This window comes from Pinus tabuliformis, chromosome 3_1 (assembly GCF_031772625.1).
Source record: "Pinus tabuliformis cultivar Carrire ecotype Pingquan chromosome 3_1, CPIR1, whole genome shotgun sequence".
In the NCBI taxonomy this organism is placed as follows: Eukaryota; Viridiplantae; Streptophyta; class Pinopsida; order Pinales; family Pinaceae; genus Pinus; species Pinus tabuliformis.
The window spans coordinates 498,010,100-498,036,824 of NC_142301.1; the positions used below are offsets into that span (position 1 = coordinate 498,010,100).

Consider the following 26,725-nt stretch of genomic DNA (forward strand, 5'->3'; position numbering starts at 1 on the left):
CTCTATAAGAAGAATTTGTGCGGGTTTTCCTCTCAAAGAGTGAGAGGTTTTGGCCATGGTAGAAAGCCAACATCTTGTGTTCTTGTCTCTTTTGTTTTAGTAACTATTTGATGAAGTAAGAAGAAAAACTCTAATAATAACAAGCGAAGATTGTGCTAATAAGAAAAGGTTAAAAATACCTCACAAATAGCTATCATGGCGAGAATAATCTTATTAACTTAATTTGCCCTAGATTCTTGAACAAATACTTATAAATAATATATTAATTTTAAATTTATTAATGAAATATATTAATTGTTTTTTTTACATTTTACAAATATATATAAACTATATATTATAAAATTTTTAATTTTTATTTAAAAAAAAAAATATATATATATATATATATTATTTGTACTTGTCATTTCCTTAGCGTATCTAGATCTTAGCTTTTCAAAACACTAGCGGATCCATATTCGTATCCGAGTAACTTAGCTTTTTGGGCATATTCTAATTTCTTTATTTGCTGGTTTTTGATAGACCCTAGCATTTACAAGGGGAAACGCTGGTGGATTTTGCCCAACTTTGAGGAATTGAAGCACCTAAAGACTATTTAGAACCAATCCTTTGTAAAAATTAGCAAGATTTACCTTTGTAACCTCCTTAAGAGTTCTTTCCACCCTTGATTCTTCAAGGGATTCATTGTAACTTCTTTAATATTCTTCATCCCTTTGATGGATTTCCATCTTTCTCTTGATTTCAATCCCATCACTCACAAAAGGGGTCTAATAAAGAATCGCAATATTTTTTGGGAATTAGGGGAAATCCCCCTAAGCATCCCTCTTCCCCAATTAGGGATCTTCTTGTGGGTGTGCATTTTCATGGTTTGTGTTTTGTGGATTAGATTCCAAATTAACTTAAAATAGGTAATCACATCATTAGAGTAGTTGCAAATTTCTTTAATTTCATTGCAATCTAGTCTAGCTTTCTTGTTCATTTTGTTGAAGCATCTAGAGAAGCATTTCCTTTACATTCCTAGATTAGACTAATTGCTTTAGATTAAATTTATCTTATTTCACTAGCTAGATTTTTTTTACAAAGAGTAATTAACCTCCAACAAGTTCCAACAGCTTGTTGGTTGAATAGATTAATTAGGGACCGTTTCCATTCTAAGACTTGTTATTCTGGAATTGGGGAAATTGGTAAACATTGTTGATTTTTGGTAGCATCAGATGTGCTCTAGCCATGAAAATTGGTGGAGAAGCTAAGGCACATGAGATCTCCAAGACCCAGAAATCATTTGGAGAAATTCCACCCGGATGAAGAGATATTAAAATAATTATTATTTTTAATGAGTCCCTAAGTCTAAACTTAGGAAAATAAAAATATTAATGTCTATTAATATAAAATGGGTGAGAAAGTTCTAAGTGACGAGGATCAAGCCAGTTCTAATCTTAGTTGTTGATTAGAGACTTAATCTCGGCCGTTGAATCGTGAACAGGAAAAGTATAAGAGGAGGCTTGAGGGTCATTTGGAGACACACCAAGAGAGATCAGTCAATTTGATTTCTGGGGCAAGGTTTGCTGAGGAAATCGAACAAGTGATCAGTGGCAGCGAGGGGCAGTTCAGCCAGGGATTTTCATCCAAGGCTGAAGAATACATAGCGGAGAGGCAGCGCAGACCCTAAAAGGGCTGACACAGAGGACACAGTAGGTCGTAAAGGCTGACGCAGAAGTCATAGAGGCTGATGCAAGCAGTGCAAAGGGCCGTAGAGGCTAACATTGGGCTTTAGAGGTAGCGCTGGGGAGATTCCGTGGAGCAGACTAAGAGCAGATCAGTCAGAAGAGGGTGACACAGTTCTTGAAGGGTGACGCAGTTCCAATGCAGTGCTTGGAGCAGCTTTCGTTGTCTAGCACAAGGAACAAACAGAGTCACTGTGGGGTTGATCATCTCGTTACTGATTTGCCGGAATCTGTCTCTGGATAGAGGTACTACTGTCGAGGACATTCTCTGTTAGGTGAGCCATTTTTGGCACCCTAGTTGTATTCACGAATCTTCTTAATAATAAAACCCTCATATATGCTGCACTGGTTTTCCCGCATTGGGTTTTTTTGGGGAGATTGTCCAAAAATAACGGTGTCCCTTGTGTTGTCTCAATTTATTTCAGTTGTTGATCTATGTATTTGTGAAGGCTGCAATTGTGTTTACTTCGAAGTTTATGTTATTAATTAACATGTTAATGTAAAGAACAAGTAGGAGATAGTAAACCAGATATTGCAATAGGGGTTTTTGATGTGTTAGATACAAGAATTTTCACATGGTATTAGAGGAATTGCAAATCAAAGAGGACTGAAGACACTAGCTAAAGAAATATGAGAATTTGCAACAAAGAAGCAATTGTCCTGAGAGACAACAATGCTCCAGAGCTGAAGAGGCAAGAGGAGGAGTGACGCAATGCAAAGAGGGTGACGCAGAGGCTCACGCAAAGCCTACGTCAGCATTTTGAGCCAGGAGAAGGGCCAGTGAGAGGCATAAAGGGGCAAAACAGGCTCACGCAGAGCCACGTCATCCTTCTCCACTAGGGAGGATTGATGCAGTTGGCCGGGAGGAGCAGATTTAGCCTACACCGTGATTGCGTAGAGCCTGAAGGATTCAAGTTCTTCAGTTGTCTGGGCTAAGGGAGCTGCGCAGATTGCGATTTGAGGAGTTGGTGGGACGTTGTTTCTATCTGTGCAAAACTATGTTGCAGGAAACGTGGTGTAGAGGTCCGTTTCCCTATGGAAACGGGTACGAAACGCGGAAACGCGTTTGGTACGGCCGTGAAACGCATTTCCACCCGTACTGCCACGTTTCCCGAAACGGAAACGTGGCCAGTACAGCCGGAAACGCGTTTCAGGGCCATACGACCCACGTTTCCTCATTAATTTGTGTTTTTTTATTTATTTTTTAATTTGTTTTTTAATTTACTTTTAGGGTATGTTAGTGACTTCTTGTTGCTTCTAGATGCGTGTCTAAAGTTATAAAAGTGAATTTTTGCGCTAGTGTTGATATGCAATTCATCAGAAAGTTTGAGGGATATGCAGTTCATGGTAATGTTAAATTCTTAAAGTAAAAGTGATATTCTCCTTTATTTTTCATTTTCATCCTTTTACTTAAATTTTTAACATTACCATGAAATGAATCAGGATGTTTGAGAGTGGTTTCGCCCTCATTGGATTTCATATGGAGAAAGTAGAATTTTAGATCTCACTCAAAATCCAGCAGACTTATTTGTTTTTCAAGATTTCAGGATTGGAGGGATTGCAATGTTTCCATTGGATTTTATCATGTACTAGGGTATGGAAGTTGTATTTAATCAAGAGAACCAAGCCCTCTATGCAAGGGAAACTCCCAATAATCAAGATCATGTAGGGTACTAGGGTATGAAACGTGTATTTAATCAAGAGCACTAAGGTCGTCCGACTATGTAGGAGGAGACTCCCAATACAACAGTGGTCCTTCTAAAGAATGGGATGTGGATGCAGAAAATCCTGATTTGGATATCTCTCTTGCAGCCTTATAGTCTTTATTGTACTTGCAACCGCATATATTAATATAAATAAAGGCTGATTTTGAGATTTGGATATATAATACAGGTTGCTTTTGGATATTCCGATATTTTTATTTTCATTATCTGATCATTCATGAGTAAATGTGATGTAAATTAAACCTTAATGTTTAAGTGTAATAAATTATAATATATCATTTATGCTTTATGATTGCACATATATATATTTAAATATTTTCAATATATATATATATATATATATATATTCGCGTTTCCCCGTTTCCAAAATTTGGGGAGGTCGCGTTTCATATCGCTTCCCGTTTCGGAAACTTGTACCCGTTTCCCCATTTCGTGCAACTTAGGTGCAAAACAGTGTCTAAGGAGACGTAACCAAGGCAGATGGAAGCACTACCTCGATGGAGTTCTAGCCAAGAAATCTAGATCCGAGTTGCAGCAACAAAGGGGGATTGGAGAGGAGTGATTCGATAGTTGGTAGGAGGATTTCCAGCAAGGAAATCAAGACTCAGAGGGAGTCTAGAAGAGGAGCAGAGATGGCAGTAAACAGATTAAGGGATTAGGACAGATTGGACGGGGCTTCCAATTTTGTTATCTAGAAGGCCAAGATCCTGGCAATCCAAGGTAAAAATCGCATCAAGGACTGTGCCTTGAAAACTGTAGTTGTCCCAGTTGACCCTGATGCTAATGAGAAGTATGAGGAGGCCCAGGCGAAGGCGAAATGCATGATCCAATACGGGGTCAAGGATCATGTAATACCACATATTGCTGAAAAATCAATAGCAAGCGAGATGTGGGAGACCCTGGCCACCTTATACCAGGGCTCTTTCGTGCAGCGGAAGATGTTATTGGAGAATCAGCTGAGGTCATATCAGATGCAGAAAGGAGAGGAGATAGATCACTTCCTTCTCAGGTTGCAAGGAATTCGCAACCAACTTACTTCTGTCTACACCGAATCCAGAGTTTATGGTCAGGATTTCTCTGAATGCAATCTCCTCAGTTGGGAGGAGATGTGGGCAGCTCTTTGACAGGAAGAGATCAGGAGGTTGACCAACGTGGGCAGTAGCTGTAAGGGAGTTCAAGTCAAGAAAGAGGAGGATGCGACTCTAGCATCTATGGGACAGCAGAGGGTTCAGAAAAGGAAGAAGAAGGACATCTCCAGGGTCAAGTGCTTCAATTGTGGGGAGCTGGGACATTATGCATCTCAATGCCCCAAGAAGAAAGGCAAGGGAGAAGCTTCTGACTCAAAGGCTGCTCCAGCAAAGGCGGAGAAGGATGTAGAGGCTGATGACGATTGTGCCATGAGTGCTCATGTGCCTCTAGAGAAGAGGTGGGGAGACAAGGAGTTGTAGTCGAGAGGACTGCAGAAGAGGGGCAAGATCCTTGAGGTGCCCAAACTTTTGGATCACATCCAGCTACGGGAGCCCTTAATGACAGTAGCATGATGATAGGTGTCGAGTGGAGCAAAGTGTGATGAAGCGGCAAGGTAGTGCTAGAGTGCAGAAAATTTGTAGCAGCACAGTGGAGGTGGCAGCAGTGCGAGAGGCACAGAAGAGGTTGCGGCAACGCAGTAGCAGCAGAGGGAGAGCACAGGATAGCAACAGAGGTAGCTTCAACATCACGAGGCTTCCAGACTGACCAGGATGTCAGTGTTTGGGTGAAGCCAGTTACTTACTTATTGATAACTGAGTTGCAGTGCAACAGTTAGCAGTGGCAGTGCTATGGGTAGCATGATGCAACATGTTGACAGGGACCTGCAGTACAGATGTAGCAGTGGCAATTGCAGTGTCATGGGCAGAAGTACAGAAAGCAGCAGTGCAAGGGATGTGAGGCAGCAGGCCAAGCATCAACACAGGTACCGATGCGAAAGATCAATGTGATGTTTCTATGGTGAAGTATTACAAGAGCACATTCCTTGCCAAGAGGGAGTGTTGATTTTTGGTAGCATTGGATGTGCTCTAGCCATGAAATTGGTGGAGAGGCTAAGGCACATGATATCTCCAAGACCCAAAAATCATTTGGAGAAATTCCACCCGAATGAAGAGATATTAAAATAATTAATATTTTTAATGGGTCCCTAAGTCTAAACTTAGGAAAATAAAAATATTAATGTGTATTAATATAAAATGGGTCAGAAAGTTCTAAGTGACGAGGATCAAGTCAGTTCTAATCTTAGCCGTTGATTAGGGACTTAATCTTGGTTGTTGAATCGTCAACAAGGAAAGTATAAGAGGAGGCTTGAGAGTCAGTTGGAGACACACCAAGTGAGATCAATCAGTTCGATTTTCTGGGGCGAGGTTTGCTGAGGAAATCGAGCAAGTGATCAATTGCAGCGAGGGGCAATTCAGCAAGGGATTTTCATCCAAGGCTGAAGAATACATAGCAAAGAGGCAGCGCAGTGCTAGAGAGACAGTGCAAACCCTAGAAGGGCTTACGCAGTGGACGCAGGAGGCCGTAGAGGCTGATGCAGGCAATGCAGAGGGTCGTAGAGGTTGACGCTTGGCTTCAGAGGCAACGTTGGGGAGATTTTGAGGGGCAGACTGAGAGCAGATCAGCTGGAAGCGGGTGACACAGTTCCAGTGCAGTGCTTGGAGCAGCTTTCGCTATCCAACACAAGGAATAGACAGAGTCACTGTGGGGTTGTGTTGGCATTATGATGCATGTGTTGTACTTGATGGCAACCCTCTCATAGAAGATCATCTCACTTATATACATTCAGATGAATCTACAGAAGAGATATCAAATGTGACATAATACAGGATAGCTCAAAGGAATCAAATGGCAAGTTCTTAGTAAGCAGAGGTTCAAATATTGAAGAAAATAAGGGGTACACAGGTACACCTTACAGAAAGTGCGTACCCGCAGGTAAACCAAGCAGCAACCGCGTCCAGAGACACAGCCCAGCCGTTCAGGAGGTGCGTCCACCCAGTGCACACTTTTCAAGGCAGAAAAAAGCCCACGTGGGGGTTTCTTATGTTTTACTCTTGGTATTTAGCCGACGGTTTTGGGTTATTATGGTGTCGGCTCGTGGTATTGTCCCATGATTTTAGGAGGAGCTTGCCTATATAAAGCAAAGGAGATCATTTGGCTTGAGCATGGTTTTGGTTGAAGAACTTATGAGGGCTAGATCTAATCAAGGCGAATCTACTAATGGACCAAGATCTCTTGGCGCATGTTCAGATCTGTGGATCTGATTGTCTGGGTTACTTCTGAAGTCTTGAAATCATCTATGCCCGGAGGGACGCAGGTGCAGTAAGGGTTCAGGTGCGTCCAGAACACAGGAGCGAAGCGTTTCAGGCAATGTTGTTAAAATCGCGATCGGGATTTATTCGGCGCCGGGAAAAAAGCGGAAAAATCGTAAAAATCAGGAAAAAAGCGGAAAAAATCGGGAAAAAATCATTTGGCACAAAAATATTCATTTTTTTTCATTTTTTTTCAATTTTTTTAATATCTAAACCATCTACAACATAAAATAAATACATTGACACATAAATATGATAAAAAAAACTAATATATAAGATGTTGAATATCATTTCTAGCGCTAAAATCACACATAACATTGAATCATGTCCTGAATAGTAAGTCCTGAGTCCCAACTCAGCCTCAAAATATCAACAAAAAATATGATAATGTATCTCATCATGTCATAATGTCATATACAATAAAATGAAAGTCTAAGACTCTAATCCTATTGATTTCCTCTGCCCCTCTTGCGAGAAAATGTCACTGCTTTCACTGATGTCCTCCGCGCGGACAGCCAAATGAATAAAAAAAAAAATCGATTTTTGCATATAAAAGCCCGCTGCCCGCGCCAGTAGGGATTTTTTCACAAAAAATCCCGATTTTTTCGAAAAAATCCCGATTTTTTCGAAAAAATCCCGATTTTTTGAAAAAATCCCGATTTTTTCGAAAAAATCGGGTATAAAAAAATTGGCGATTTTTATCCATAAAAATCGCGATTTGATCGGGTTATGGATAAAATCGCGATTTTTTGAAAAAATCGTGATTTTATCGGGATTTTAACAACACTGGTTTCAGGTGCGCCGGGACGCAGGCGCAGAAGGGTTCAGGTGCGCCGGGATGCAGGCAGTTCAATAGACTCAGTGCGAGGGACGCAGGCTAGCAGTTGAGCAGGGTGCGTCCGGGACGCAGGCTAGCAGTTGAGCAGGGTGCGTCCAGGGACTCAGGCTAGCAGTTGAGCAGGGTGAGTCCGGGACTCAGGCTAGCAGTTGAGCAGGGTGAGTCCGGACTCAGGCTAGCAGTTGAGCAGGGTGCTTCCTTCTCTTAAAATCTTTGTTTATCACTGTTGTGTTCTGGGTTTGGTCCTATTATTGTTGATCTGGTTACTACAGTTGATTGGGTGATTCTCTTACACTTGATGATCAATTGATGCTTATGGATCCAGTTTGAAAATTTATGAAAAGTGGTCCTTGTATGAAAATTGGATGAAATGTGGCCTTTCAGATTATGGGTTGTGCTTCAGTGTATCCAGTATGAAAATTGATGAAACGTGGTACTTGGAGGAGAGAAGATTGTAGGCCGGCGCCTACGTACTAGTATCTAAGCTAGTACAAGAGCTAAAGGAAATCTTTGGAGTATTGTAGCAGGTAGTAGCCTGCGTACAAGTAAATGGATCGGCTAGTACAAGAGCAAAGGGGGTTGTAGCTCCCGTACTGGTATGAGGCTGCACCAGTACAAATATTGTAAAAGGATTTTCTTATTAAGAAGAAGATTGAGATGACTTGCAGCAGGTGGTTTTCTCCCGCATTGGGTTTCCACCTTATATCATTGTGTTCATGTGTGTGCCTTATGTGTGATGATCTACTTTATGTTACTGCATCTGCTAACTGATAATATGGTTGATAATGTCCTAATGCACTCATTGAAGATCGATTAACTTAATCTTAAGAAGTTGTGGAAGTAGCATATATGAATCTGATTATGAAATTGAAAAAGTTTTATTAATGTAATAATACTGATTCACCCCCCCCCTCTCAGTATTATTTCCAACAATTGGTATCAGAGCAGGCCCTTTGATAGAAGCTTGATCTCTTGAAGGAGATCCGTGGAACAATGGGAAAGAAGCTTAAGAAGAAAGCTAATAAGAAAAAGAAGTCATCTCAGAAGAACTATGACAGTGGAAGAATCGATTGGGGATTAGGCATAAGAAGCTCTTCAGATTCAGAATCAGATTCAGAATCATTATCAGGTATGAATGTGTTATCCTCTGATGTTCCAGCTATATTTCCTTGTGAAAGAGATGAAAGTGATAGGGAAACTACTGAATTTGCTCTTATGGGTGAACAAGAAAGATATCAAATAGAGGCAGAATTTAAAAGGCTGACAGAAAAAATTAGAGATCAACAAGATCTATTGAACAAAAGGGAATGTGATTTCAAAGAAGAAGCAACCAAACTAAGGGCCCAACTAGAAGAAGGAAACAAGGTAAGAAAGCTACTCAAGGACAAGGAAGACCAATGTCAAAAATTGCAGCATGAAGTGACATCATTAAGAAAAGAAGTCAACGAAAGAAGCACAACCATCAAGAAACTCAAAGATAGATCCAGCTACTATGAAAATCTTGAAGCTACAATCCTCTCACTAAAAGGAGATCTTGAAGAATCAAAGAAGCAGAATACAGATCTACTCCAAGCTATTGCAAAACAAGAAAACGAAGTCACCAGCTTAAAATCTCAACTAGAATGTGCCTTCCGAGTTCGTCAAATGCAGCAGGATCTGTATGAAGAACAAGAAAAAGAAATTCTCAAACTAAGGGAACAAATGGAAGAAGGAAGGAAAGCTGAAGAAGTTTTGAAAAAGAAATCTCTTGAAAAGGAAGAACAGCTTCAGGTTGAGGTAGATATCTTGAAAGGTAAACTAGAGGAAAAGGATAAGCTTTTACGATTTCAAGATAGCTCTAAAGTATTGGATGATATTCTTAATAGTCAAAGGTCCCCTGCTATAAAGACTGGTCTTGGTTTCCATAAATCTGTTGAAGGTGAATCTAGTTCACAAGGTGAGGCAAGAAATTCTAAAGAGAAATCTAAAGTGATCAATGAAGGAATGAAAGATCAATCTCATCATCAACCAAGGAAAGAAATTCCTCAAAGAAAATTCTTTACCCCTTCTATGAATAATGTTGAATGTTATGTATGTCATAACCTTGGACATGTTGCAGCTAGATGTAGAAAAAGAAGGGTTCAAGATCATTATGCAGAAAGATCATCACACTCAAGGTATTTTTATGGATATTGCTTTGCTTGCAATACGTTTGGTCACAAAGCTGCTGATTGTTACAGGAGGAATATGAAACATGGAAGATGTTATGCATGTAACAAGCCTGGACATATAGCTAAGGAATGCAGGAACAAAGTGTGGGCACCATATCAAAAGGAGAAAATGTCATCATCACGCTTGAAGATATGGAGGAAAAAGGAAGTACAGTCAGAAAAGGATGGCATAGCACAATGTACAGACATACCAGAATCAGAGGGAGCTGAAAGTACAAAACTTCAGGTTCCTGAATCTCATAAGCAAACTTCATAAAGGCAAAGTCACATATATACGCGAGTTGGATACTGCACAATCGCGTATATGCTTGTTTGAAGGCAGTAGGCAAGTGAAGTTGGAAATGAATCTATCAAATCTGGGTATCTGACTGTCAGTGACACAAAGGAGGACTGTTAAAATTGGCCCTAATCAGAAGGACGCAGGTATTAAACTGGAGACCTGCGTGCGGACGCAGTACAGACGAAGCTCAGGTGCGTCCAGGACGCAGTTCAGTAACAGGGGATCTGCGTGGGGACGCAGAGCAGAATAAGGCTCAGGTGCGTCCCTGCAGCAAAAAGACGCGGCGCGATAGTATTACGGAGTGCGTCCCCCCAGCAAAGTACGCGGCGCGATAGTATTTTTGGGTGCGTCCCTGCAGCAACAGTACGCAGGAAAGCAGAAGATAAAGTGCGTACCTGTCTCAAGGCATTTATTGGCTGATTCTTCTTATTGATGATCAGATTTGACAGATGGCACTGGTTCAGGGGGAGCATATGCACTGAATGCATTGTTGGCATTATGGTCCTTGGTGACAATGCTTATGATTCATCTTGCTATTATGAGTTGGTCACATGATCAGATTTATGGTTGATTCTCTAATGATGCTTGCATGAAGTCTTTATTGTCCTTGGCACATATATGGATAAGGTTGGCTGATTTCATGGATGATTATTCAAAGTCGCATTGTTGGAGACATGATGATGATGGGTCACTCATATGCATTTCATGATGATGTTGACATGAGCATGATGCATGATTTCTTTCTTGGCACAAATGGATGAGAACTGTTGGCTGGATACAGGGATGATTATTCATACATATGTTGATTGATGCTGATGCTTTCATTTGATGGCTCTTGATTCATGGATGAGTTGATGTTGACAGATACTATGGAGCAGATTATACAGTGTTGTTGATGATGTTTGTCATGATCTTTAGATGTTTGGAAGGTCATAGCAAGACTCATGTTGTAATGGTCTATCTATTGTAGTCATCTCTTCAGGTCATGTAACGGCCTATGTCCCCCCACTATCCATGGGATAAAGATGTAATGTATTTGGTTTTCATATTTCTGATATATTCCCACTTGGTTGAATGGATGATCCTTATTGATGGGTGATGAATGTATGTATTGAGTCTTTTGGTGATAGGAAGGTCATTTATGATATATAGAGTCATGTTCTTCTTGTAGAACATCTTTTTGCAGACCTTGCTTACAGTCAGGGGGAGATTGAGCATGAACAACACTATATAGCAAAGCAGACATCTCAGCTTGTTCTCAGAAAGACCATTATCAGATTGGAGCACCATGACATATACAAAGGGGGAGATCTTTCAGAGACTTCAGCAGATCTGGTTTATAGTCAAAGGGAGCATGTCCTTAGGGGGAGCATACCCCTTTGCCCTTGATGTCAAAGGGGGAGAGTGATTTGGTGTTGTTGCCATCAAGTCCAAAGGGGGAGATTGTTGGCATTATGATGCATGTGTTGTACTTGATGGCAACCCTCTCATAGAAGATCATCTCACTTATATACATTCAGATGAATCTACAGAAGAGATATCAAATGTGACATAATACAGGATAGCTCAAAGGAATCAAATGGCAAGTTCTTAGTAAGCAGAGGTTCAAATATTGAAGAAAATAAGGGGTACGCAGGTACACCTTACAGAAAGTGCGTACCCGCAGGTAAACCAAGCAGCAACCGCGTCCAGGGACGCAGCCCAGCCGTTCAGGAGGTGCGTCCACCCAGTGCACACTTTTCAAGGCAGAAAAAAGCCCACGTGGGGGTTTCTTATGTTTTACTCTTGGTATTTAGCCGACGGTTTTGGGTTATTATGGTGTCGGCTCGTGGTATTGTCCCATGATTTTAGGAGGAGCTTGCCTATATAAAGCAAAGGAGATCATTTGGCTTGAGCATGGTTTTGGTTGAAGATCTTATGAGGGCTAGATCTGGTCTAGATCTAATCAAGGCGAATCTATTAATGGACCGAGATCTCTTGGCGCATGTTCAGATCTGTGGATCTGATTGTCTGGGTTACTTCTGAAGTCTTGAAATCATCTATGCCCGGAGGGACGCAGGTGCAGTAAGGGTTCAGGTGCGTCCAGGACGCAGGAGCGAAGCGTTTCAGGTGCGCCGGGACGCAGGCGCAGAAGGGTTCAGGTGCGCCGGGACGCAGGCAGTTCAATAGACTCAGTGCGAGGGACGCAGGCTAGCAGTTGAGCAGGGTGCGTCCGGGACGCAGGCTAGCAGTTGAGCAGGGTGCGTCCAGGGACTCAGGCCAGCAGTTGAGCAGGGTGAGTCCGGGACTCAGGCTAGCAGTTGAGCAGGGTGAGTCCGGACTCAGGCTAGCAGTTGAGCAGGGTGCTTCCTTCTCTTAAAATCTTTGTTTATCACTGTTGTGTTCTGGGTTTGGTCCTATTATTGTTGATCTGGTTACTACAGTTGATTGGGTGATTCTCTTACACTTGATGATCAATTGATGCTTATGGATCCAGTTTGAAAATTTATGAAAAGTGGTCCTTGTATGAAAATTGGATGAAATGTGGCCTTTCAGATTATGGGTTGTGCTTCAGTGTATCCAGTATGAAAATTGATGAAACGTGGTACTTGGAGGAGAGAAGATTGTAGGCCGGCGCCTACGTACTAGTATCTAAGCTAGTACAAGAGCTAAAGGAAATCTTTGGAGCATTGTAGCAGGTAGTAGCCTGCGTACTAGTAAATGGATCGGCTAGTACAAGAGCAAAGGGGGTTGTAGCTCCCGTACTGGTATGAGGCTGCACCAGTACAAATATTGTAAAAGGATTTTCTTATTAAGAAGAAGATTGAGATGACTTGCAGCAGGTGGTTTTCTCCCGCATTGGGTTTCCACCTTATATCATTGTGTTCATGTGTGTGCCTTATGTGTGATGATCTACTTTATGTTACTGCATCTGCTAACTGATAATATGGTTGATAATGTCCTAATGCACTCATTGAAGATCGATTAACTTAATCTTAAGAAGTTGTGGAAGTAGCATATATGAATCTGATTATGAAATTGAAAAAGTTTTATTAATGTAATAATACTGATTCACCCCCCCCCCTCTCAGTATTATTTCCAACAGGTTGATCATTTGGTTACTGATTTGCCGGAATATCTGTCTCCAGATAGAGGTACTACTGTCGAGGACATTCTTGTTGAAGAATCTAGGGCAAAATATTGTTGTGATGACTCTTCGTTACTTGATAATAGTTTGTGGAGTCTTTTTACTTTTCTTGTTAGCTTATACTTCTTCTGCTTATTATTAGTGCTTGTGTGTACTTCATCAAACTGCTACCAAAACAAAATAACAAGAAAACAAAGTTTGGCTCTCTGCCAAGAACAAAACCTCTCCACTCTTGAGAGGAAAACCATTTGTAAGTTTTCTCTTATTGAAGCTTCTTATTTGAGCAACTGCCAAACCCTAAACCTTTGACTAGGACATCCTCCAAGCATAAGTCAAATCCATTCTCTTTTTGCAATATAACTTCTGGCACATGGAACTCTGTCTTCTAGCACTCTGCTCCTCAACACTTTGTCCTTCTTCTACTGCTTAGGCTTCTTTATTTCTTAGGAGAAACCCTAGAACATTAGGGCTTCTTTACTTCGTTATAGGGAGAGACTTCTTCGCTTTCCTTGGATACCTTGTAGGCCTAGATGCATATCTGAATGAGGCTTCTCATGTTGTTGTCTTCAACTGCTATCAAATCTGCAAAGATTTCCTTGCTGCACGTGTGGACAGAACGCTAAAATAGTCCTCCTTTTCCTTGCTTTCTTTTCCTTCCTTCTTTGCTGGAGAGAGAGGTCATGTAGGCCTAGTTTGCACCCAAAACATTGATATATGAAGACTTTTACTTTTATGTTGTTTTGGCCGCAGGTAGGCCTTCCTGAACCTCGCACGTGTGGTCGCAAAAACCCTAGAAACTATCTTTTCTCCTTCGTTGTTTTGTCTCCTTGTCTTGTTGCTCTTGTAGACCTGCTTCCTTAGCTTTTTGCATCCTTCTAGTCCCTTTTCTTTTTGCGGATTTCAGAGCTTGTTCTTGTATCAAATGAGGAGTGGACAACCTTTATAAATAGAGGTCTATCCCTCCTCTTGTAGGTCGACTTGATTTTCCATTAGGCCGACTTACAATTTGCACCATAATTCAACTTTTATCCAACATTTTGCTGCTTGGAGACTTTGTTGATGCTAGGAGAGGATTTCACTTATCTTGGATGTGTTCCTGTGACCTTGTATATTGACATGCTTGATGTAACATGCCCTCGAAGGGTCTTATCATAATTACATTTTGACTTTGACCTTCTAGAAGCACTTCAAATGTGCTTGACCTATTTTCAATGAGCAAGAAACTCATTGACAAATAATACAAAAATAATTTCTCTTTTCTTGAATAAGTACAAATATCAAAATTACATTTATGAAAAGCTAGCCTAGTTACATTTCCTTCAACAATTCTCTGTTGGGTGAGCCATTTCTGGCACCCTAGTTGTATTCACAAATCTGCTTAATAATAAAACCCTCATATATATGTTGCGCTGGCTTTCCCACATTGGGCTTTTCCAGGGACGATTGTCCAAAAATAACAATGTCCCTTGTGTTGTCTCAGTTTATTTCAGTTGTTGATATGTATATTTGTGAAGGTTGCAATTATGTTTACTTCGATGTTTATGTTATTAAATAACTTTTTAATGTAAAGAACAAGTAGGAGATAGTAAACCAGATATTGTAGTATGGGTTTTTGATGTGTTAGATTCAAGAATTCTCACAAACACTTGACATGCTAAATCAGATTGGGTTACCCAATATCGGATCTACTCGCAAGTGGTCTGACTTGTGAAATCTGGGGAGTGGAGCTTTAGCTTTCTCCTTTGGATCTCCTTGCAGCTTTCCTTAACCCATCGAGGATAAGGACTAAAGGGAAAGTGTAACCTTAGATTAGTTTCATTTTTGCAATCGTCACTGAATCTACCTTAACTCAAATGATGATCTAACTTAATTTAAGACAAACCAAGAGGCATTTCAATACATTTCAATTTCAAAATCTATTGTACTTGGCTATTTCCCTTTAATTTTCGAAAGCATATTTATCTTTGGGCATTTACATTTTCCAAGCACCTTCTTTCAACCTTTTATCTTTCATTTTGAGCATTTATCTTTGAGCTTGTTGGACATTGGAAAACCAACGCTCCCTGTGTGTTTTAGGACAAGGACTAACCGCCTCTTGTGGATCCTTATCTCTGGTGATGCAATCGTTGACTAGCACCTATGGGATTTGGTCTAAAAACATTTGCGATTCCCAACAAATGGTATCAAAACGTAGGTCACAAGTTGGATACACACCTGACTCGTGTTGGGGGCGAGATTGTTGGACATTGGATAAACCAAAGCTCCTCGTGCGTTTTGCGATAAGGACTAACCGCCTCTTGTGGATCCTTATCTCCGGCAATGAAATCGTTGACTAAAACCTGCAGGATTCAACGCCTGCAAGGTTTGGTCTAACGACAATTGTGATTCCCAACAAAGCTATCAATTTGAAGGCATTTTACCTTCAAGTTGTTATCTTGGAACATTTACTTTCACATTAGGCACTGATCTTTGCTTATTATTTATCTTATGCTTTGAAAGTATTTTGCTTATTGATCCTTGTTGTTATATCTTTTGTGATAAAAGATCAGGGTGGTTTATGCTCATTAATTCTATCTACATGCTTGAAATATTTTTCTGTTATTTATACATTGATGGTTGAATGTGTCTTGGTTAGTAATAATTAACTCCTAGAAATAATTTTTCCTTTTGCTAAAGCTTGCTCAGCCTTTGTCATTTTCATAAGGTCCACCCCCTTGGCTTCACTAGGAATTAGTCTAGACAGAGGAGTTGAGATTTGAGTAACAGCTGCTCAACTCAAAACTTACCCCCAAAGACACACCAAGTGGAGTTAATGAATTTGTCCATGTTAACACAGGTGTGGATTTAGGCAGCAATACCCCCTATCCCAGGTTGACACCCTACCCTAGATGACCATAACCAATCTCCTCCTATAGTAGGTGTGGTTAAAGTTTAGTGTTTATTTGCTTGAGCAGTTGCCCTTTGTCTTTTTTAATGTTATGTTCACAGACAATATGATATCAACTTTATGTGCGTGTGTATTTTGGCCATAGCAAGTTTACATTTCATTCTTTTACTTTTAGACTTACTTGTGGGGCTGCATTTGCAGCTGTTTTTTTTTGTTTAAAGCCACGACTAATATTTGTTTTTGTTAATAGTTAAACAAATCTCAAGTAGTCAGAGACGACTCCAGACAGAACAGAAGGTAAAGAAGAAATCATGGCCAAAGAGGAAGCCACCCCTGCACAACTCCTAATCTGAAACCCTCAAACACAGTACCTCTGGAGATGGTAATCAGACCTGGCAAGGAAAGAAAATAACAGAAGCAGTGATACCTTTCCATTCCACACACCCCAAGACCCAGGACGAATCAAAAGAATGATCGCCAGTAAAGAGTGGGAAAAGTTAACAAACTTGCAAGCTCACTTCTATCTGACACAATCTCAAAAAGTGAAGTTTAATCCACTTGATAATTAAAGCATTGTTTCTGTGTTTTTCTATTCAACCAATATGTAAGAAAGTATACCTCTCAGCAGCACAATAAGAAGAATTTTGTAGGAAATCGAAAAAAATCAGTACACTTTATCCTATTTAGGAAGGGGAGAGGAAGCTGATTTAGAACCTTTATTTCCTCAAAAACTTTAGAATGTATCAAGGCCATAGTGGTAAAGCCACAGGATTTCTTTGTTTTGGTTTCTGTCAACCACATATATAGGAGCTTCAACCAGCAAGCAGACCTGCTATCAAAAGAGACTTTTGATTTAGTCAAAGGGGTCATGATATGCTCTGAGTTCCAAGGCAGGGTGGCCCTGCTTGAGGTTCAAAGCACCTTTACTAATCCTTGTTTCTTCTTATGCATTTAGGCTTGAGATCGGATATGTTGGTTGTACTGGCAATATGCCTACGTGGGTAAAATCTGAAATGTCTTTTTTGTATGACTGGTCAGTTAGAGTCGAGTTGTCTAACAATAGATTCCTTCTCTTTTAAATCCTCTTGATGTGAATTGGAAGATTTTGCGGACCAGTTCTTGGTTTAAAGAGAACTGATGGATGTACATTTTGATTTCAGACAGAAAATATTATTTCAAGGAGAAAAAAAGCCACAGAGAGCTTTTAGAACACTCTATCCTATTTGGGAATGGCAGAAAAAGTTAAATTAATTTACAACCTGTATTTTCTAAAAATTTTGGAATGTATCAAGGATTTACAGGTAAAACCGCAGTCAGCTTTTAAGCAACACAAATTGCCATTATGTTGTAAATGTAATGACCCATTTTGGATTTTAAGCAAAAAGGTATTAGTAAACATACAATGTAAGCATATGATAGCTACATATGCATACATCACATGTCTTATGCTAGTATACTTATTAAATCATTACGAAAGATGTTTAAACGAAGGATAAAAGGATTAAGTACCTAAAATCATTAAGGGGGGAAATATTGCCTGAAATTCAACACTCTCAAAATATATATGTATATATTAAAAGATTTTCGTAAATTATAAAGTTATTAAATAAAATTACACTTCCAATCATGTTAATATAAATATGTATAAATATTCATTTTTAATTTAAATATTATAATTAAAATGTTAAAAGTTAAAAATAAATATTAAATGTAACAAACATTTGATAAATATACCTAAGTATAATTATTCATTGTATTTAAAGGATATAATCAAAAATGTAAAAAGTTAAAGTTATGTATACCTTCTTTATATATATCCACTTATATGAATAAGCACTTGGAGGTTACACGTAAATACATGAATAAGCGAATAAAATCTGGGGAGGGTGGTGGATGAAACAACGACCGCTTAAGAAAACTATTTATCCATGTACACAGGGAGATCAAGGGGAGGGGGGAGAGAACAGTGAAGGAAATTGGAAACTGAAGACTGAGTTGCTGAGCTGAGAGATTGGAATTGAGAATCGAAGATTTGAGAAACTGTTCTTGGAACTTTTGGGCACGGGGGTCAGAGTACTTCGATTTCGAAGTATTTTGGAGCTGGGTACTAAAGATTGTACCCAGTTTGGCTAGGAGGTTTCAGTCATTTGGTAACAAGAGAAAAATTGGAAACAAGGACAGCCTGGGATCAACATCAAATTCAAAGAAATACAAACAGGTATTTTCCTAAATTTCACTGTCTGCAAAACTAGAAGTAATTTCATAATTTTCCGTACTTAGAAACCCTACAGTAAAAGAAAACTGCAATGCCAGAAATGGATTCCAAATATTCTTAGGATACCAAGGATGTCAAAGCTTGGCAACAAAAACAATATACATCAATGATATATGGCACTGAAACCAAAACCCAATATTAAAAATCCCTTCTTATAAATGTATTATATAGTGTATAGAGTCTGAGAGAGACAGACCTATAAATTCGCCTTTCTCTAAGGATAGCAGTGGGCAAAATGAAGCTTGTATATTCCATGCTCGAGGAGCTAACATCAGTGAGCACCTGAGGGTCAAATAACCACCCACTTCCAAAGCAACACTGCAGGAAGAAACAGTCATAAAGAATGAAACTGAAGATTATTAAAGGCCTATTACAAAATGTAAAATGGCATGCATATCCAAACCTGAAGAAAGATAGGCTTCCATCCTTGGTACAAGTAAGGAGAACTGGACCTCGCGCCAGAAGAGAAAAAGTTCGGAACTGCACAGTTGTAGTAGGAGCTTTGCGCTTAACACCACTATGATTTCTGTGGGTTCGAGAAAGTGCTCCAGTGTGAGAATTTACTTTGATACTATGAATGCAACCCTGCAAATTTCCAGTATATTGACCTTTGTATTATATAATTGCATTGTTTCAGAAACTATGCAAGAAAATCTGAAAAAGCTATAATTACCCGGAGGTCACCAGCAAAGATGAATTGACCTGTATGATCTGTGTCAATTGCAGTAACCTGACTCTCTAAGGCAAGTTTTCTTATTAATCTGCCAGTACTGAAGTTAATCACCTGAATAGAATAAGTGTTATTGTGATGTGTCACTAAGTTCACCTATCATCCATTCATATAGACAAGCAGATTTCAACATAGACTTAGTTTGACAGTATTGGAAAAATTACAAAAACTAGAAATAATGAACCAGAATGTACAAGCAGAAACTAATACTAGTTTTGTCAAATAGTCCATAAGAGTGAAGCCTTTACAGAGCCTAAAGAATATAATTAAACTTACAGTTATCTCCTTGTTTGCGTTTCCTACCAGGAGGAAGTTGTTGTTTACCTGTACCAAAATTTACAGGAGGAATTAAAAGGAAATCTATCTACCCTTCTATCTATATATCAAATTTTAACTCTTGCAACATGCATGCACCATTTTAGAAAACTACAAAAGACACTTGGATTCTATTCTAGAAGGCATCAAAATATAACACATCTCCATGGCTAGTATTCATTTAATGAAGACTGAATAATGCCCTCAATATAGTTGAATAATACTGGTTTCAGCAACTGTTACACCAAAATCACCAAGAAAGTCTCTGAAGAGAGTACCAACTACTTCAGATGGATTTGATTCTTGCCACTAGAAAAATTAAAGCTGAGAATTTTTCTTTACAGGTTTGATCGTGCTTTCCAGGATGACAAATTCAAGCATACTATTATTTATATAATCATTGATATTTTAACAAATGTGTAGAAAACATCAACACACCAAGTTCAATTGTGATCAAGCAAGGGTGGTAAAAGATCAATATAATGATGAAAATATCCATCAAAACCAAAATAAGAAAGCAGGATTAACATAAAGATCAAAATATCACCATGCATAGCAAAGAATAGTGCAGACTAATAGTAAATTCAGGTTTCAACAATTATTTAAAGGAAACAATATATTAGCCACGTATAAGCTTGTTTTTTCTAGAAGAATTTTATATGGTTAGAAGAAATATTAAAAGAAATCGTAATTCAAATCTGATATCAATGGAGAGAGGATGGTTTTGAGACCACACTTCAGCCTCCTTTTCCAACAAAGAACAGCCCTATGATAACCAAAGCAGACCTTTATATGAAGATATGGCAACCTTACATATGCATGAGATCTATGAGAAAAGAAGAAGATGGGAGCTCCAATTAGTTAAGCTCTTCCTCCCTTGCATGAAAAAAAAAGATTTACTTTGGCAATGGGTCGGGAGCCAATGCTACAACCCGGGAAACTCTACCAGCGGGGAGCCAATGCTATGACCTAGGAAACTTTGCTAGCGGGGAGTCAATGCTACAATCTGGGAAACTCTGCCAGCGGGGAGCCAATGATACAACCCAAGTAACTCTGCTAATCTTCCCAACATGACCCTTTAAGAGTCAGTGGTAGAACACCTGCATGTCTAGCTCGAGCGAGATGCCACTTATAATAAATAGTAAGGATCGTGCCTTAGTCAAGCAGCCAACACCCATTGGCCATATGGGTGGGAAAGGCAGATGCCTACTGGGGTATACTCTGCATAGACCAGGACAGGGGAGCAACATCTTCGACCGTAAGGGTAACAGATAGGGGTGACACCGTATTGTCCAGAGATCCCTCAACCCCAAGAGCCCTACATCTCAATACCTCACCCAAGGAGCTCAGACAAGGGGGAACAGTCGGCTTAGTGTCCTCGGTTAGCTCGAACCCTTGTTCGAAAGGGTCACATCAATCCATGCTGCAATCTGCTCATCAACCGAAGTATGACAAAATCTGGTGGATCCATATAGACTCGTATCTCTGTAAGTGTATCTCAGAGCACAATCCTTCCCATGATTAATCACCGAAGGCCCGCTACCTGTCAAGAATACATCGTCAATATATAAAGTCAAAGTCAAATTCATACCTTGGACCACTTTGCTTCTTGAGATATTAAGCTTCACCAAGTAATTATTAATATGGGCATAGACTTAGGGTGCTTATTTCAAACTGCTAATGAGAGACTTCTTGTCCTATACATCAAACCTTTGAGATTGATTGATACATACTTCCTCCTTGTACCTTTCAAAGTTAATGTCCCAAACATCTTTCTTCATAATTGATTCTTCGACCATAGTATCCTTCCAAACCTGTTCTCTCACTACTCCAATATCCTATTCGGAAATATCATCAAACTTGATCCCGATAGAGGGGAATGGTCCCCTGGACTTCCTTTTATTTCGGTGCCATATCTTACTCTGATGATTGGTGTCGTGGATCTTTGCTAGAAGAGGCCTTCCAATGACTCTATATAGTCCTCCCACTCTAGATCACAAAGTAAAGGAATCTTTCATATGAGATCCCTACGGCCAAGAGAGAACCTTTCCATTATTGAAAGCTATTCTTATTCCATTATCTTCCAAGGCAGAAATAGATATCAGGTTCTTCTTTAATTCTGCAACATACATTACTTCATGAACGATAATAGATGTTCCATAGTCCAAATCAAATATGACAGTACCAAACTAGAGAATAATATGCAGAGTTGTCCCCGAGAATAATCTTCAAACCAGTGTCCCTCTCAACCAGATTTGAGAGAACTTCCTTATACCTGGTGAGGTGTCTAGAAGCCCCACTATCAACTAGCCAACTAATGTATGAATCCAGAGGAGATGAACTAGAGAGGGCTGAAATAAGAATGCAGTCAGATTGGATAGTAGCTACGTTATTTTCACACATGGAGTTTCTTGACTTCTTTTGAGGACGAGGACTTTCTTCACAATCATCAGAAGTATCTCTTCTTCGATCATCTCTCTATCTTCTATCATCTCGCCTTCTTTTATCATCACTTCTTTGATTATCGCTTCTTCTTCTATCATCATACCTGTTGTTGTAGTAGTTTCAATCGGATCTTGGAGAATCTTTCTTTTTCAGACAGTCTCGGGCATAGTGACCACGCTTGTGACAATTGAAACATTTGATGTCCCTTAGTTTTCTTGAACCGGGAGAGGACCTTTTCAAACTAGATGACCTTCCTTTTCCCCTTTTCCTTTTATCTTGAGTAACAAATGCAATGGATTCTTCTTCTCCATGCTTTTGAATTCTCCCTCTTGAAATCATCCTAGATTCTTCTTGAGTGAGCTTTCCAACAAGTTCATCAAATGACGGAAAATTTTTGTTGTTGCTAATGGTAGTAATGAAGGTTTCCCAAACAGGAGGGAGACCTCTAAGAGTCACAATAACCAATTCCCTGTTAGGTACAATTTCTCCAACTCTCTACAATTGATTTTTAAGACGAGATATCCTCATGATATAGGATTGCACAGTCTCTTCTTTATTCATTTTCATGTCTTTCAATTGATCTTTCAAGGTCACGATTTCATTCAAATTGTTGAATTCATACAAACCAACCAACTTATCATACATATCCTTAGACTTATTCAAATTCCCAACATAAGCAAGTAAATGATCTTGTAAACCATCAACAATAATTTGTTTTGCTTTTAACTCACCTTTCTTGTGCTTGTTCTTGATAGCTTGTGCTTGTTCTTGATAGCTTGTGCTTGTTCTTGATAGCAACAAAAGCATTATCCGGAGGCTCAAGTACTTTTCCTTGAATGAATTCCAAAACATCATTGTTATCAGCTATGATTTCCAATCTGACCTTCCATGCAGCAAAGTTTCATGAGTCACCCAACTTCTCATGTTCCTTGAAGAATGAGGAAGACGTCTTGACTTGATTAGATAGACTCCTTCAACTTTCCAAAGATGATTGCTTCAACTCTTTTCTCTTTATGGGCTTGTCCTTCACCTTAGCTCTAAAACCATGTTAATTTTTACATTGCTCTATTATGTATCAATTACTTTAGAACAATTCAATTCTTCAATAGATATATTTTCAACAGTAATTAATTCTTCCATTCATAAATAGTAATTGAAGATAGAACAGTAAATGCAATGACAAATAGGATACAATCAATCATCAACAAGAGACACCAGTTTCGTCAAAGACTAGGGGAAATCCCTTTGTAATTCTTCTTCTATTAGATTGTCATAAAATGTTCAGCAGAGAGTACAATGAGCAATATCTATCAACAAGAGTCAAAGTCAAAGGCTTTGACTATCAACCAAGTCAACCAACCATAAATTCAATATACCAATGATGAAAAGTCAAATCTGGTCAACTATCTCAAATCTGCAATTCTGTCCAAGTCAACAGCAGCCAAAGTTTGCCCTAACCAGTCCACAACAGTCAACGGTCAACCCTCCAATTAACTTGGTCAAAGAAGCAATAAATGCAGCCTTGAATGTTGGTCAAGTTTAGCCCAAAACAGTCAAAGATATCCCTATCAAAATCAGCCAAAGGAGAGAGCGAAAGTTGTTGTCACAGTCTGCAATTTCCTGCGCTCAACACTTGGTCATGCCCAACTTTTCTTGGTCTTAGTGCCAATCAACTCGGCTTTTGAAAAACAAAATTTTCACACTCAAAGCAAGTCAAAACATGAAGGCAAAGATGGTCAAACTGTGGTCAAAATCTGCAATTTCCTGTGGTCAAAGTCTGCAATAGGTTTGCGGTCAAAGTGCCCAGACTTACTCGGTTTTTGTGCCAAAAATTGTGGCCTGCCAAGACAAGAATGCCCTCAAAATATCGAATCAAAATTTGGCCCAGAAAGTCGACGTCAACACTGGTCAAAGTTGGTCAAAGTTACAGTCTGCTTTAGATTTCATCCACCTGAAATTCCGTCCTTTTCCAGCCCATGTGTGTGAAGAGACCCTGCAATTTGTACGAACCAATGAGGAGAGGAAAGATGATAGGTTGTGAGTTGCTATGTGTCCAAATGAGTTGGAGGTCACTTGTATTTATAGGCATTGGAGGGCTAATTAGTCTCTCTAGGCCGACTTGACAATTTGTGCAACTATGGGCTTCACTTCAAAAATCCATTTTCCCTTGTCCAAATCAAGTGCTTCAAAAGTCAAAATTGGTCCTCTCAAACAGAGGAATCTAGTCCCATGGTTGGAATTTGTCACTGAGCTACCAAAAATTAACACTAGGGTCCCTTATATTGACCCTATTCATCATCAACGAACCCATGATTATCCCAACCCCTTGTGGGGGATGCACTACCCCACCTTAAAGGGGGTATCACTACTATATCCTACACATCATGTTCTCATCCCCTGAAGCACCGAGCAGTTATAAGAGAAAAATGAATAAATGGAAAAAGGCATATGAAGGGTAGAAAAACAAAGGCCAAGGTAACACATGTACCATGGTTGCCCCCTCCTACTGTCCTACATTCATAGACCCAAGTGTGGGCTTCCCTTATTATGCTTACCCTTGTACTATGGCATATGGCTTGGGGCTTTCCCCTGATACCCCATTATGTTCCACCATTATATCACATGCCACCTACCACTTGATGGATGTACCATGGATATGTGACACCCTTTAGAAGTAGAAACCACTTAATAGGGTCCTTGGTTAACCCCCTTATTAACCTTGGAGACACCTGTACATGCTAAAGCCCACTATGGAAAGGCATGCCACCATGAAGTGTCCATTTGATTCCATGATTTGTAAACTCTTTTACTCAATTACTCTAATGATTTGTTGTATTGGAAGGCGAGAGGACGCACTGGATCTTATACAGGATTGCAGGTGGCTCTCCATTTGGGGTTTGATCTCCCTATACGAGGTCCAAGCGCTCCAGAGGGTATATTGGCACTTGTAGGGTGAGCATTGAGAGCCATGGGCCTCCAACATAACAGAGAGAAGATTGCCACTTCATGGATCCCTCGACACCATTCATTGATTGATCGTATTCCACCTTTTTGGATGAGGATGATGCACCTAGACAACATGCCCAACCGACTTCACACTTGCACCACACGCTTGGCAGATGTTCTAGGGCCCAGATGAGGATATGTCTCACCATGGGAGATAGAGGGAGGGCTTATGTCATCATTCTAGCCCTTACAGATGCTATACAGGCATTATCGCTCCGCTTGGAGACCCATGAGGATGTCATTGTGCCCCTGCACCCACTTGGGACACCATGTCTGATTTGCTTGGATATCAAGGGGCCACCCCTTTCATCACTATGTTTTGAGCCCATTCTCTCACCTTGGCACACTTTAGACTCCACTAAGCCTCTTAAGTGGCTTATCTTTGAATTATGGAGCTATCTTGGTGGGCTTGTCACCGAGTTTTGTTATTCTTGCACATCATTTTATAATTAAGGGGCATTATTAGGCTAACATGCTATTTGAACCCCCTTATGGATTGTATAAATAGATGAGAGGTTCATTCATTTCTCTCATCATGACTTGGATTGGATTAGTATCTCTTGAGAGGTTCTCGCACTTGCTTTCTTGGACGAAATTTTTGGAGATTCTTGATGCACTATGATGTTTGGATTTTCGCTATTGTCTTTGGAGCTTCTTTCTAATGTTCATGCACAGTGACCTGTAGCAAATCAACAGAAATAGTGAAGGATTCTATTAAAGCTCAAGAAGGAGGATTATCAACATTAAAGCTTAGGAGGGAAACATTCCGAGAATGTAAGTAACACAAAAAAGTCAGACCCTTTCTCCATGATGGAATGCACATAAGTGTTGATCAATGATCCTTGGTGTGATCATTGACTAAGACTTGTAGAAGCGAGTAGTGTAAGGCAACAATCGTTACGGAGTAAAGTTCGATTTTGCAAACTAGAGGTGCAAATGTGTTGCGTCGAGCCTAATCTCCATTAATTCCATTAAACCAAAAGACAGAGGCAGATCCGAGTTGAAGTTGGCAGACTTGTGTAAGTTAGATTCTGTAGAAATAGCAGAGGAGGAGCAATTGTAATAATCAGAGCCAAGACAGAGTATATAATTGGAGACAAAACTTAGATTTTTTTAGTTCGACGGGAGTTCATCTATTGACAAAGGTCTAGAGATGGAATCGACTTTCCATCAACAAGAAATCATTAAAAGAGAACTTCTAGGGTGACGTGTCCCGGAGGGTCTTCCCCGGAAGGTCGAAGGGAGAGCACACAATGGAACAGTCAGGATGACTAGGCGCCATGCTGACTTGTGAAGGCTAGAAAATACAGAGAGTGTTTGGGTGATGTGGAAACCTGTTGCATGGAACAAGGAGAGTAAAGTGGGCACTCGAGTGTTGTTGACTCTTCCCAGAGGGTAAAAGGACTTGCACATTTTAAAAAGGGTCGAGAACGGCTGCTGACAAAAGCTGAGAACGACAGTTGACGGGGATAATTCCTGTTCCCCGAATCATTCTCTTTATGTGCACTTTGGAACAAGCCAGGGTGACGTAAGTCGAGGATGACGTGTCTCGGCGGGTAAAGAACTATGCACCAAGGAAAAGGTCGAGGACCAGGTATTGTGGTGTGGTCACGTAGCATAGAGTGGAAGTAAAGTTTAAAGCATCAGGAGCTTATAGAAAGTGTGGGGCCTATGCTAATGTTGCACTTGTAACAGAGGTGTGATAAAAGGGTGAGCCCCTATTCCTTTTTGCTTATGTATAGATAACGTTGACACTACGGTGGTTCTAGCTTGAGGAATAAGGAAATAAAGGGGATTGAGCCGCATGTGAACACGACTTGGTCTTCAGA

The 26,725-nt window shown here is 39.9% G+C and overlaps 1 protein-coding gene across 2 annotated transcripts in view; it reads right to left on the reverse strand.

Annotated features, from left to right (window-relative positions):
- LOC149187987 (Transducin/WD40 repeat-like superfamily protein) overlaps window positions 1-26,725 on the reverse strand; it is a 352,005-nt gene that overhangs the window by 105,389 nt on the left and 219,891 nt on the right. The window contains exons 7-10 of one of the 2 annotated variants that reach the window (XM_089411531.1): window positions 19,407-19,454; window positions 19,074-19,184; window positions 18,804-18,985; window positions 18,597-18,718 (exon numbers count right to left, since the gene is read on the reverse strand). In XM_089411531.1, coding sequence (XP_089267657.1) covers window positions 18,597-18,718; window positions 18,804-18,985; window positions 19,074-19,184; window positions 19,407-19,454 — 463 coding nt within the window. Of the gene's footprint in view, window positions 1-18,596; window positions 18,719-18,803; window positions 18,986-19,073; window positions 19,227-19,406; window positions 19,455-26,725 lie in introns of both variants that reach the window. The other variant, XM_089411530.1, reaches the window with a different exon arrangement.